Genomic DNA, 13,343 nt, shown 5'->3' with positions numbered 1-13,343 from the left:
CCCCCTCCCAAATGGCCAGCTAGCTAACAGCCAGATGCACCTTCATGCCCTGGCCCAAGACACCACAGGCATGCACACGCAGCCCCAACCTTTCCTGAGTGCCCAGGCCTTGGCTAGAGTGTCCTCAGGGTGGGAGCAGGGAGACCAAGAACCTAGCCTGGGGTTTGAGAAGGGGGAGACGGGACTGTGCATGAGTTGGACTCCAAGCCCCCGTCAGGCTCCACTGTCCCATCAGGCTTCACTTGAAAACACAAATCCAAAGATAAAATTAAGAATTCCAAAACGGCAAAGATAGAGCATTAAAGTCCAAGTGCAGGGAACTTCTGGGCACAAGCCCTGTGTATGTTTATTCTTTTGTTTCTCACTCAGTTTTGTAATTTTGTTTCATATAAATGCTAAAAGCTCTTGTTACTTACAGGTGATTTACATTTGTTTCTATTGTGAATAAAATTCCCATTATAATTTGCTAACTGGCTAGTAATGAGAATATAGAAAAGTCATTTTTTAGTTACTTTTGATGGCTATTTTAGTATTTCTTATCTCACCATTTTAGTAAAATTTAATAAAAGTTTTAGTATCAGTTCTTAGGTCTTCTACATATAAAAGTCATGTACAAGTAACAGCTATCACTTGAGCACTTAGCATTGCTAGGTACTGTTCTAAGTCATTTAATCCTCACAACCCTTTGAAGCAGGTACCATTATTACCCCCATTTCACAGATACGGAATGCGAAACATCAGAGGCTTGCCCACGACCAAAGAGCTAATAAGTAAGTGGCAGAGTCTAAATTCAAAACCAAATCCAAGCTTTTTAGCTGGAGTCCATGTCCTCAAACACCATGCTACAATAACTGTATATTGATTAGATTAACCCCCTTTATTTCTGTCTGAAGACTGAGTGCCTTGGGTAAAACTGTCAGAAAAAGGCTAATTGTAGTGACAGCAAACATCCTTCTCTTGTTCTTAATTTTAATTAATTTAATGTCTGTTTCATTTTTAAGTATGATAATGATGGCTGTGGCTTAAAAGGGAAACCTTTATAACATGAGAATATTAATAATGTATATTTTCCTAAGATGAAGAACCAAGAATTAACCTATTTGGAAGAGGAATGGATCAGGAAACTTTATTGATAAGGACTTCTGTTCCAAAAGTTTATTCTAATCACATTTATAGTACATAAAATATCAATACTTTCTTGTTGAGAAAACAGAAACTCTGGCCATAGTACTGATGCTAACTTAAGAGAAATATAAGAGTCCAAATATGAAGAACTCAACCAATATGAGATATATACAAAAAAACCAATTCAACAATTTACTTTAAACATAGGCAAGAAGTCAAAAGAAGACAGCTTTTTGGGGAGGCTGATATGCATTTTATTTAACAAACATAATGTACAACGACTAAAAGAACGGTATATTCCCAGGAGAATTAAGAGTGTGTATACCTGGATTAGCACCTAGAAAGTACATAGAAAAGAAAAAAGAGGAAAGCTTTCTACGAAGACCATCTGGGCCCAGGTTTCTGTGAGCAGATTCTCCCCTTATTTGATGGTAACTCATTACATTCCAAGTCAGCTTGGCAATCAGCTGACTCAGTTAACTGCTTCATGTCTTCAGTGCTTTAGGACAATAGATGTGTCAACGTGATGGATTTTATACGTTAATTTAAGTAAAGGGTAAAAAGTTTTATACCCACCCCCCGTTTTATTCCAAAACTACTGCACTACAGATTTGTGGTACACCATTAGAAAGATACTGGAAAAGCAAAGGAAGCTTTCTTAACTGCTCGTGTGATGTGATCTTGTTCAAAAATGGTGCCCTGGGAATTACAATTTCACAGGTACACTGACAATCTGTAGAAATCACTGAATGCAAGGAGGATCATAATGGTGTATTTAGGTTATGAAAGGTTCCATTAGGATTAGAAAAGGTTCCACGCTGCCAGGGGCTGTAGAGCCTCACTGAATCAGCTATCAGTTCACGTTATACTGTGCATTTGGTGCAATATTCTTTGGTTACATCATATTACCCACCAGGAGGAAAACTCCTTTGCTTACAAAGTAGATCAGTAGTTCCTAACTGGGGGCAATTCTGTCCCCCAGGAGACCTTTGGCAATGTCTGGAGACGATTTTTCACAACTGGGGGGGTTGCTACTAGCATCTAGTGGGTGTAGAGGCCAGGGACACCGCTAAACACCCTGCAGTGCATGGGGCGGCACTCAAACAAAGAAGTCCTCAGGCTCCAAGTACTACTGAGGTTGAGAAATCCTGAAAGAGGCTTATATGATGTGTGTCTGGGTTGTCCATAAAATCAAAATTACACCATGGAGGCAGAAAGGCCCCCCTGCACTGTAAAGCTCAGAGGGATTCCCCATCAGCTCTCATCTGCAGAGACCTATTCAGTCCTGTCTTCTGACCCAGACCCAGGGCCACCTCCCTTACCAAGAGCTCAGTAAATATTTGTTGAATGAAAGGAGCAAAGAGGTGCCGAAAGCACGGTTCAACCTTCAATTGACAAGTTACTTCAGTAACTTTATATGACCTGAAAAGTGTCCTCAACCTCAACAGTGTCACATTCTCTGTACAGGACCTCAAAGTTAGGGCTAACGCATTGTAACGATGGAGTTAACATTTTAGGGGAGTATGTCTAAATATTTCTAGATTCATTTTAGTGGGGCAAACCAAATAAAATGGTGTTAAAGGCAAACATTCAATATACTTCATTTTAAACTAAAAAAAAAAAAAATTAACACATGACATGCCATGCACAGCAGACACCATTCCTTTTTTTTTTTTTTACATATTTACAATTTTACATATTTACTTAGCAATATATCTTCTATCTTTACAATTATAAAATTATTTCAAACTGTAGAACAGTGGTACCGTTGTATTTTCTTAAACATACATTTTTGTAGCATTCATTTGTTTTATCCTTTAAAAGGCAATTATTTAACCAAATCCAAAACACACTGAATGCCACAGAGAAAGCACGTAGGAAAATCATGGAGAAAAAACAGATTTACAGACAAAACTTTCAAACAAGTCTTAAATGAATCTATTCAGTGACTCAAATAAATAGTACTTTTTTACTAAGTCTCCCCAGACAGGAAAAACAAAACAAAATGAACAAAACAATCCCCACAAACTGTACCTTTAAAAATGCTCTGATATTTATAAGCAATTAAGTTATACTCTAGACCCCAATCAGTGGACTGTAGTAAGGGCTGGCTATAATTTAGGCTCAAATAAATACTATCCATGTAAATTTTCATCATCCTGCATAAACCTGAGGTTGCAACGGTGGAGGAAGTTTATCATTTTCAACATTTTCAGAGTCAATAGATGCTAAAGACTGATTTGGGGGCCTAATTTCAAGCGGGTATTTCTCAACAATGTCTTGAACCTCTTTTGCGATTCCATCCGTCCAATCTATTAGGTCTTTCTCAAGCTTCTTGGCTTCATTCATAATCCTTTCCTGCCGTTCATTCAATTGAGACAGGAGATCCAAATTCTTATACATCTGCTTAACACCTAAACAAGCATCAGGAGACCAATTCTCAGATTCCTGCTTCCTGGGAGAAGTCTGGCCAGACATGTATCGATCAAAATCTTCCTGACTTAAATTCAAAGATTGAGCATCTAATTTCTCAATGAAAGCCACGGCACAACACTATAAATATAAAGAAGAGAATGTTATTTATTATAGTTGTATGAGGAAAGCTACAAATATTCAAATAGAATGTTAAAAATCCTTTTATTATGGAGAATTTAAAACAGAATCAAAAGTTGACAAAATAATCTCATGAGCCTCCATGGACTTGAGCTTCAAAAATTACCAACTCATAGCCACTCATGTTGTTTCCTTTATACTCCCATCTGCAATAATACATTTCTTCCTTAAAAAAAAAAAAAATTAAATCTAATTGTCATCTTCATCGAGTCTGTCAGAAACTCCATCCTCTCCTTGGGTTGTTTGCAGGTCCTAGGGTCTTGTACAGAGTGAAATATTTGAAGCGGCACCTTCAGTATTTGTTCTGCAATGGTTATCACAGAGTTTCCTGTGTGGTTCCTTGAGGTCAGAGGCTCTCTGCTTCCCTGCCATGCTGCAGGGCAGAGGAATCCCTGTTGTGGCCAGGAGCTCCAGGGCCAAGGATCTGGGGGCCATGCCCCGTAAGGCCCTTCGCTGGCCGTGCCAGCTCCACAAGGCCCACCCAGTGCACGGCCAGCCACTGAGCATGCCCTCAGGTACTGGTGTGGCACACAGATCTCTGGTCCTCAGAGATATTTTAACAACAAACGGTTAAAAGAATAAGCTTAGAAATCAGACAGCCTGAGTGAATTGCCACCTCTGTCACTTTGACAGCCCAGAGTTGTGTGACCCTAGAAAAGTTACCTTAGCTCTCTGTGGTTTCTGCATCTGTAAAATGGGGGAAATACCACCCAGATTTATTGTGAGAATTAAACAACATAACACATGTAACATGCTTAGCTCATAGGTCTGTAGTAAGCAATGAATAAATGGTAGCAATTATTAGTACAACAAATGCAAATGTTGAGTGACACAGACATGGTAGTTATACTTTCTTATATTAATTAAATTTTTCTACAAGCAGCACATACCATTTACACACTTTTTTTCAAAAAGCTATTTTCATAAGAAAAACATGCACTATAAACAGGAGAAAACAGGCAGCTCTCAGAACTTCTTCTGAGAAACGCATTCATGGGATCTTACCTTATTATTCATAAAAAAGCAAATCACCTCCTTAAAGAATATTTAGCAAATCTATTTCAACAGACCCATCTGATGAGAATGTGCCCATGTGACCCTGCCCCATGGGCTCACACTATGTGTGTGGAATCGCTGCAGCCTGTTATCTGGAAAGAGGAGGCATCGAAGACGATTCTAACATTCCTGGCTTAGGGGAGCAGATGTGCGGTACTGCCACTAATGGAGATAGTGTATATTGGAAAAGAAAGAAACATTTGATGGGAAAGCAGTTTCAGTTTTGAACAAATTAAATCTGAGGCACGATAAACAGCTGGGAGTGGAGCTCAGTGTGAGGTCAAAACAGGTGACCTGCAGGTCCTCACTGTACAGGTGACCGGCAGAATTACGACCAGAGGAGACAGTCTAGGGAGAGAGATGCACAGAGGACAGAACCCCAGGGAATAACACATTCGAGGGGAAGTGGAGGACATGAGGCCTAAGAAGAGCCCAGGAAAATGAAGTGGAATTGTGGAAGCCAAGGCACATGACAAGTTCCAGAAGGAAGGAGTCATAAGGAGTGTTAAAGAAGTGAAGTGAAACTGAGAGTTCCCATGGGATTTGGCAACTGGCAGATTTTTTACTTTTGCCACAGCAGTTTCATTGGGGCAGTGGGACTAGAAGCCAGACTCTGAGTCAGGCAAGAAAAGGATGAAGAAAGAAGATGCAAACACAGTTAAGGCTGTAGGTCAGGGGGCTGGGAAGCTGCAGAGTGTAGGTGATTCAAGTACCCATCTTTTTTAGACAATTCACCAGAAATGCTTCCTTATGTAACCTGGCCTCCCCGGCCTACCTATCACCCTGTACAACTTCCAGCACAGGAAACAGAGAACACAGGGTGTCTCGAGGCTCAAATTCACTGGCTTGACAATAAATCTAGTCTAAAGCAAACAGGCAGTAATCCAGCGGTCAGTAAAAGGAAGTATTCTGCCTTATGACTTAGCTGTGCATACTTTACTACTGTTCTGCCTAGAGTTAATTAGCACTGTAAAAAAACAATAGCTGAAAATCATTTCACATCCTCTAACCTGATGCTTTCTTAAAATATCTCAGTATTCAGTTTTAAGATGTAACTTGTAAAAATAAAACAAAAAATAAATATTAAGTCTTTTAATAAAGGAATCAGTCCAAGATCTGACTTATTCATGGCTGAAACAACCAACTAAGTGAATGGCTCTGACACCCAGGAGCCCAGAGAGCAAATGCCCAGCAGCAGCAGAGACTCCTCAGTGTGGCCGTCATGTGTCCTGTAGGGGAACCACAATGGCCAAGTCCCAGGAGGTGGCATGTGTGCATGGCCTGGTCACATGTGCTCTGTGACACCAAGCAAGCATCCTCAGCTATGCTGACCCCTCAACTCAGGAGCACTAATGTGTCACAGGCCTGTGAGTGACCTGTCACATCCTTAAAATAAATACCTTCTTGGTTCTTCTCCGCAACACCAAGAAACCAAATACTCACCAGGTTGGTGAAATAGTAGCCATCCTCTCCGGTCATCAATCGGCTTGGGTTGCAGAAGCGGGTGATATACTGGATATTGGACTGAAGGCGTGGGGGGTTGCCCTTCAAAACAATGTAGATGAGAGTGGGTAAGAAGTCATCAGCTGAAGCTGGCTCGTTCTTGGTGATCTTGATGGCATTGAAGATGTGCTTGCTGCACTTGGTGATGCAGGCCAACTTATCCCGGGGCACACGCTTCGAATCCATTTCAATGATATCTGTAGAGGAGAAAAGATGCTGCTTCCAGTGAGAAAGTCCTTACATCAAAGAGGCATCAGAATAATCATATCTTATCTATTAAGTTACAGAGGCACCCTCACTAACCCCTTCTCCACCAGTTAACTTAGTGTACGAAACACTCAGACTGTAACAACAGTAGACACTAGCCCACACTGACGATGAGCCAGGCCCTACTCACTGTGCTCTGCAAGCGTATTTCTCTCCATCCCCAGATTATGCATGTGCACTATTATTATTACGGGAACTGAGGTTCAGAAAGGTTCAGTGATTTGCCCAAGATCATACAATGAAAAGGGACATAGGGGGGATTTGAAGCCAAGTCTATCTGACTCTAAAGCCCATTCTTTTAATCATGATGGTAAAGTGTTTATGAGCTCCACAGAGAAATAAGCAGAGTCTCTTTACTGTTTTTTTTCCTCTTAATACATTGTAAAACGCAGTTTAGAAGGCCTCATTTGCATAATGCTTTTTAGAAATGTGGCTATTATATTGATACAAGGCATCTCTGTACTGGATATCAAAGTGCAAGCAGCTGAAATCCATCACATGGAGGTCCATGGAGGCCAGTCCTCACGGCATGTAAATCTCCACTAGCAACGAGTATCTACAACACCTTTATGACACTTATAACCTGCTGGTTAGCAGAGAGGATGAGCATGGGTATACACTTAACCTCATAAACAATATTTTATTTCTCTCAGAAAAAAATTATTTCAGTGCCCTTAACTACCACTAAGTCCAAATGGTGGGCTCTTGTAAGTTCATTCTTTGTCACAAAGTCTAGGAGGCCATGAGGAATGATCAAGTACAAACTCAGCACCGTCAGCACAACACAAGAGGAGGGCAGGCGCGTGCCTCTGAGACGGACACGTCTGTCGCAGTCCAGAACATCATGAAAGAAAAGAGCTGAGGCAGCTTAATTTGACACCAATTGCTTGCCATTAGCAGGAATATAAGTCGCAGATTTACGTGGGATGGTGGTGCACGCCAAAGTTCTTTCTGCTCTTAGCTCTCATCCCCGAGGTCAGCTACCTGGGGAAACCCTCACAGGACCACCAGCCATGGAAGACTAATGTGTGTGGGACAGGAACACGGGACAGTGCAGAGGCCTTACTGTAACTTATTAATATCTCTATTCCCCCACTTACCTGTCTACTGTATGAATGATACAATTTTTGTTTGTTTTATTGTTTAGTTCCTTTAATCTTTTAATTCTGGGCTGTAATTATTGTTACTATGTCTCAGTCTATTTCTTTTTCTTTTTCTATTTAAATAGAACTTATTACCAAAAAGATCTGGGGAAATGTATATTTTTTATACCATTTTCACCCTATTTAGCCTTCTGCCTTTTACTGTTGGTTTTCATTCTCTATTTCAAACATTTCACCATTTTCTCATTAATCTTTATTCTTTAAGTTTTAAAATGAATGAAATGTGAATTACAGGCATACGTCATGTTATTGCGCTTCACAGATATTGTGTTTTTTTACAGATTGAAGGTTTGTGGCAACCTGCGTCAAGCAAGCCTCTCAGCACCATTTTTCCAACAGCATTTGCTCACTTCATGTCTCTGTGTCACATTTTGGTAATTCTTGCATATTTCGAACCTTTTCATTACTATTATATTTGCTATCATGATCTATGATCTTTGACGTTATCATAGTAACTGCTTTGGCATTTTTAGCAATAAAGTATTTTTTAATTAAGGTATGTATATTGTTTTTTAAGACATAATGCTACTGCACACTGAACAGACTACAGTATAGTGTAAACCTAACTTTTATTTTTTGCACTGGGAAACCAAAAAATTCGTGTGACTCACTTTATTGCGATATTTGCTTTATTGCAGTGGTCGGGAACCGAACCCGCAGTATCTCCGAGGCCTATCTGTACTTTTTATCTGGATGCATGTGTAGCTGCCACTGCCAAGGAGCAGGGCCAGTAGTGTAAAAAGGAAGAGAACAGAAGGAAAAGGAAGGAGAATACAGGGGAAAACCCAAGGGATTTCTCCCACACTCTTCATCTTGTAGTGAACACCACCCTTCCTAAGTATCCTTTAGTCTGAGAGAAGTTTCTTTTTGTTTTTGGATCGCCCACCCCAATGAGCAGTTCCATGATTTGCACTGCGCTGAAGTCTAAACTAGGAGACATGGAAAGAAAAGTAAACAAAACAGGAAACTCACCACTGTATTAGTTGTTCCTCTAGTAATGACCTTCCCTTCCCAATCTACCTGCTATTATTTACTTTTCAGTCCTCAGATACTGCTTTGCACCTTCTGTTCAGGGCTTTTAGTTAGAAGGAAAGACAGGGTTGAGTGTGGGTGCTCTATCTTAGCAGACGTCCAGGCTTATCTTTACTGGGGCTTTGAAAACGAAGTAGGCTGTACTTCTAGGTCAGTCAGCCTGGGCACTACTGACATCTGGGCTGGATAATCCTGTCGTAGTGGACTGTCCTGTGCACTGCAGGATATTTAGTAGCATCCGGGGGTTCTACCCACGAGAAGACAGAGGTCAACAGAAATGGCAAAGGCCTCAGCTCAGTGTATTTATAAACAAAACTGACAGTCCTGATTAGTAGCACACAGGACAATTTGGAGAAATTTCACTGATTATCTCCATATTTAAGACCGTTGTTACAGACTGTCCTTTCTAAGGCTGACAAGTTTAGAGTAGGAGGAAAGTGATCATATAAACTTTGGTCCTCAGAGACAGAATGTGTCTGCACTTGGACTGGCAAGAAGAGGGGGCTAAGATGAGAGAGTAAGAAGGCTTTTAAAATTTTGTGGCTGTATTTTTACTATCAAAAGATCTCTTGAAACACCGTCTTAGATGCCTCAAGAGAAAAGTTCCACCTCTCAAATTCTTTTTTTTAACATCTTTATTGGAGTATAGTTGCTTTACAATGGTGTGTTAGTTTCTGCTGTACAACAAAGTGAATCAGCTATATGTGTACATATATCCCCATATCTCCTTCCTCTTGCGTCTCTCACCCCCCCTCCCTATCTCCCTCCCACCCTCCATGCTTTGTGACCACCTAGAGGGGTCACAAAGCACGGAGCTGATCTCCCTGTGCTATGCAGCTGCTTCCCACTAACTATCTATTTTACATTTGGTAGTGTATACATGTCAGTGCTACTCTCTCACTTCATCCCAGCTTACCTTTCCCCCTCCCCGTGTCCTCAAGTCCATTCTTTACGTCTGTGTCTTTATTCCTGTCCTGCCCCTAGGTTCTTCAGAACCATTTTTTGGGGAAAACTTAAGTACAAGTTTCAGGCTTCATCTCTGATCTCTTATGGATGTTCCCTGAGCAAAAGGTGGTGTTGGAGGTGGGTCTTGACCCAAAGTAGTCATTCATGGGACCCATGAGTAGCCTAGAAGAAAAGCTCTGAACAACAAAGTGGACAGTATTTAGTGAGGCCAATTAAACCCTACACAGGGAAATACAGAAAATAATTCATTTCTTAATGAGAGCTGAAATGCAAAGACGTACAAAGAGAAGCAGAACCTGAGAAAGTGGAAGAATCATGTTAACCAGAGATAATTCAGTCCCTAAAGGGGCCTTGAAGCTAAGTTTCTGTGACAGCCTCACCTCCCTTCCAACCCTGAGAGTATGTTAAGCAAACCCCCATTTCTTCCCGTAACTTGAGTCTCTGGTTCTGAAAACCAGCGGAGCCTACTTAATGGCGCGCCTCCAGCACGGCTAACATCAGCTGGCCTGCTCTCCTTCCCAGCAGGATTTCATTAACAGTCTCTAAAGCAGCAAGTCTTTCCAACTCTTCTCCTTAATTAAGAAGTTGGGCAAGTTGGATGTCTTCTCCATTAGGAGGTTTTTTTTTGTTTGTTTTTTTGTTTTCTTTTTTTTAAACTTTTGTATTGCACTTCTGCTGGATTACTCTCATGAATAAGAAACAGAAGCCTTATTAGATGCCTGGACCTGTCCAGAATGTCAGAGCCACATCGATTTAGGGCACTTCATTTACTTCTTGAACAAACCAGAAAAGTAATTCAAAGCACATCTCTGATGAACCAATTAGAGGCATCATTTTTTTTTAAACTTTATGATCTTGTCATAGACAAAGATTTCTTAGATTTCTTTAAAATATATATATATATATATATATATATATATATATTTTTTTTTTTTTTTTAATTTATTTAGTTGTGCTGGGTCTTAGTTGCGGCACATGGGCTCCTTAGTGGCGGCTTGAGGGCTCCTTAGTTGTGGCATGCGAACTCTTAGCTGCAGCATGCATGTGGCATCTAGTTCCCCGACCAGGGATCGAACCTGGGCCGCCTGCATTGGGAGGGCAGAGTCTTAACCACTGCGCCACCAGGTAAGTCCCTAGAGGCATCATTTTAATATATAGCTCTAGCTTGGGGATGACCCTACCTCACCAATTCCACCTCTCAAAATTATTTTGAATATATAAATGCAACTGAGTTTTAAGAAATTTACCCTAGCTGTATTTGACTTTAGTTCAATGCTCAAGAAATAAGTCATGGAAAATGAAGGGGGAAAGTGGTTTACCTGCCAATCTGCATGTTTCAAATTCATAAAACTAACACTCTTAAATCACTTTTACCACATTCCAACATAGCTTTGGCAGTTTGTATTTTAAAAGTACTTTAGGAACACTGTCTTTTTACTCACTGAAATAAGTATAGATTTATAAAGCCAAATGCTAACTTCAAGGGAAAAGCATCCAAATATAAAAGCTCTGTTTCACTGACCTGTAATTGCTTTCACCACCATGTCAGACACTTCTGGAATTTCTTCATTAACAGGGACACAAAGCATCTGAGGTGTAACCCAGTGCAGGGCTCTACCAAGAGAGAGAGAGAGAGGGAGACAGTGAAAACAAGTTCCAAGGACGGACTGTAAGCAATTATCTTGCCATTTCCTCAGTTAAGGGAATGGGGATGGGGCACCGCTGACTAACCAGGCAATCCTAGGCGCACGCACATACTGGGAGCTCAGCTGATGGGCCGAAGTAACTGGAATCCTAAAACGAGGCTTCTCTTCTGCACTTATCACAAGGAAGCAGAAGACAATTTTACCAGTTGAAATGAGATTACCGTATGACTGCAAAGCACCTGATACTGGAGAATGAGGGTCTGAGAAGACTCTGCTGCTCCCTGTCCTAACTGCTGCCTTTTCGGCTCTGCCCTCGACTTCTGAGGCACACCAGAGCCTGAGCAAGAGGTCAACAAGCATGTGTCACTTCTGCCTGAATCACTGAGGTTCCTGGCCACATGGCACCTTTGCTCCAGAGATTCTGCTGCTGATCCTCACCACTTGCTTGACTAACACTCTCACCCTGCACCTCAGTCCAAAGCCCACCTAGTTACTTCTGGCTCTGCCTTCCATCTTCCCAAGATCAACTCCTCACTTCTGGTGAGACACCATCAAGTCCAAAGCTACCAACTACCAGCCCCGCTGTCTGGGAACCCCATTTGCGATTGCTAGGCCCCTCTCCTCCAGAAGCACCTCATCATGCTCAGGCCTGGCCCTGTTCCCACATGTAGACGGCCTCTTTCCTCAGTGTTTTGCTGCCATTGGAATGCAGAGCACTGGGGCTCACTCTTCTGGCCATGGAAGAGCGGGTGCTTTGCAAAGTGTTAGCAACCCAGTGGTAGAGGAAAGATGCGACTGGAGGAATGGCTGAATCAAATCACGAGCGCCCGTGGTAGGAATGAGGAAAAACGACACACACTGCCTTGATAGGGATACTCACAGCTTCCTGCCTGACAAGGTAGTTAGTGCAGTGAAGTGAGAAAACAATGAAATTTCCTCCTGTTCCTTGGAGATTTTGGAGATGTAAACAGTCTCACATATCAAACATGATTCTTATCTAAAGCTGCCTGGATTCAAATGAATAAGCAAGATGGTGACTTGAGCCTTTTCATCCTGTCAATTTACCACATTCCTTTTCTTTCTGACGCCACAAAGGAGTTTATATGCTAAGGATGGCAGGTACCTAAGCTGTTACTTGCTCTGAAGGTTTGAAACTCAAGTGTCGTGTTTTCCTGCAATGTGTTCTTCCAACAGGAGGTAGTAAATATAACAAGAAAAAGCAGAACAATCAGCTACCTGATCCTTTTTTGAATAGCGAGATCTTTCTTCTCATCATCAGTAGTTTCTGGACAGAACACATATTTATAGAGACGAGTCATGATGTACTTTTCAATCTGATCCATTATCTTCTCAACTCTTTCCGGAGGCACTGAAATACCCCAATGGATATTTGAATGAAGGATGAACATTTAAAATTAAGAGTATGTTTTCACAGTACTTTCAATGTAGCAGAAAACTAATTTACCAGAAATACATTAAATATACTCAGAAACAAAAGTATAAGATGTTACATTAAAAAGTACCCTTTAAAAAATTACCTCAACTTTTGGGGCTGCCTTTTATAGAATCCCTACTTCTAACTTAAGCTGTTTGGCAGGACCTAACAGCTGTACACCCTGCCAAGTGGGAAGACCTCAGCATGGGTCATTCCCTACTGCTACGTCGGAAAAGCACATGAAATTCCCAAGACTGACGAATGCTGGCAAGACTCACCCTTTCATTTTTCTGAGGTTTCCTATGAAACCTTAGGGGTTGCTCTGAGGTATACATATAGGGCAGATTTCTCAGATATACATGTACGCTAAGTACACCCTAAAATCTACATCAATGCAAGTCAAATTCAAGAAGAATCCCTAAAAACCTAAAGCACGGCCAGTGGTTCTCAATTTCTTTCCTGTCCCAACTCACACGAGGAATACATGGTCATGAATAATGACTCACCAAGATGGCAATTCCAAGATGGGGGTTTCAT

At 41.2% G+C, this 13,343-nt stretch overlaps 1 protein-coding gene across 11 annotated transcripts in view; it reads right to left on the bottom strand.

Moving 5' to 3' along the window:
- Nucleotides 1–1,355: 1,355 nt before the first annotated feature.
- RABGEF1 (RAB guanine nucleotide exchange factor 1) overlaps nt 1,356–13,343 on the bottom strand; it is a 90,054-nt gene continuing 78,066 nt past the window's right edge. For 7 of the 11 annotated variants that reach the window (XM_082432323.1, XM_082432327.1, XM_082432333.1 and 4 more), the window contains 4 exons: nt 12,608–12,740; nt 11,248–11,339; nt 6,238–6,494; nt 1,356–3,678 (listed from right to left, as the gene is read on the bottom strand). In XM_082432323.1, the coding sequence (XP_082288449.1) occupies nt 3,280–3,678; nt 6,238–6,494; nt 11,248–11,339; nt 12,608–12,740 (881 nt within the window). In that variant the 3' untranslated portion in view covers nt 1,356–3,279. The other 4 variants (XM_082432329.1, XM_082432330.1, XM_082432328.1 and 1 more) reach the window with 4 other exon arrangements.

Source organism: Balaenoptera physalus (genome assembly GCF_965194825.1).
Source record: "Balaenoptera physalus genome assembly, chromosome: 16".
In the NCBI taxonomy this organism is placed as follows: domain Eukaryota; kingdom Metazoa; phylum Chordata; class Mammalia; order Artiodactyla; family Balaenopteridae; genus Balaenoptera; species Balaenoptera physalus.
The sequence above is the reverse complement of the archived record's forward strand: the minus strand, read 5'-3'. Positions and strand labels throughout refer to the sequence as shown.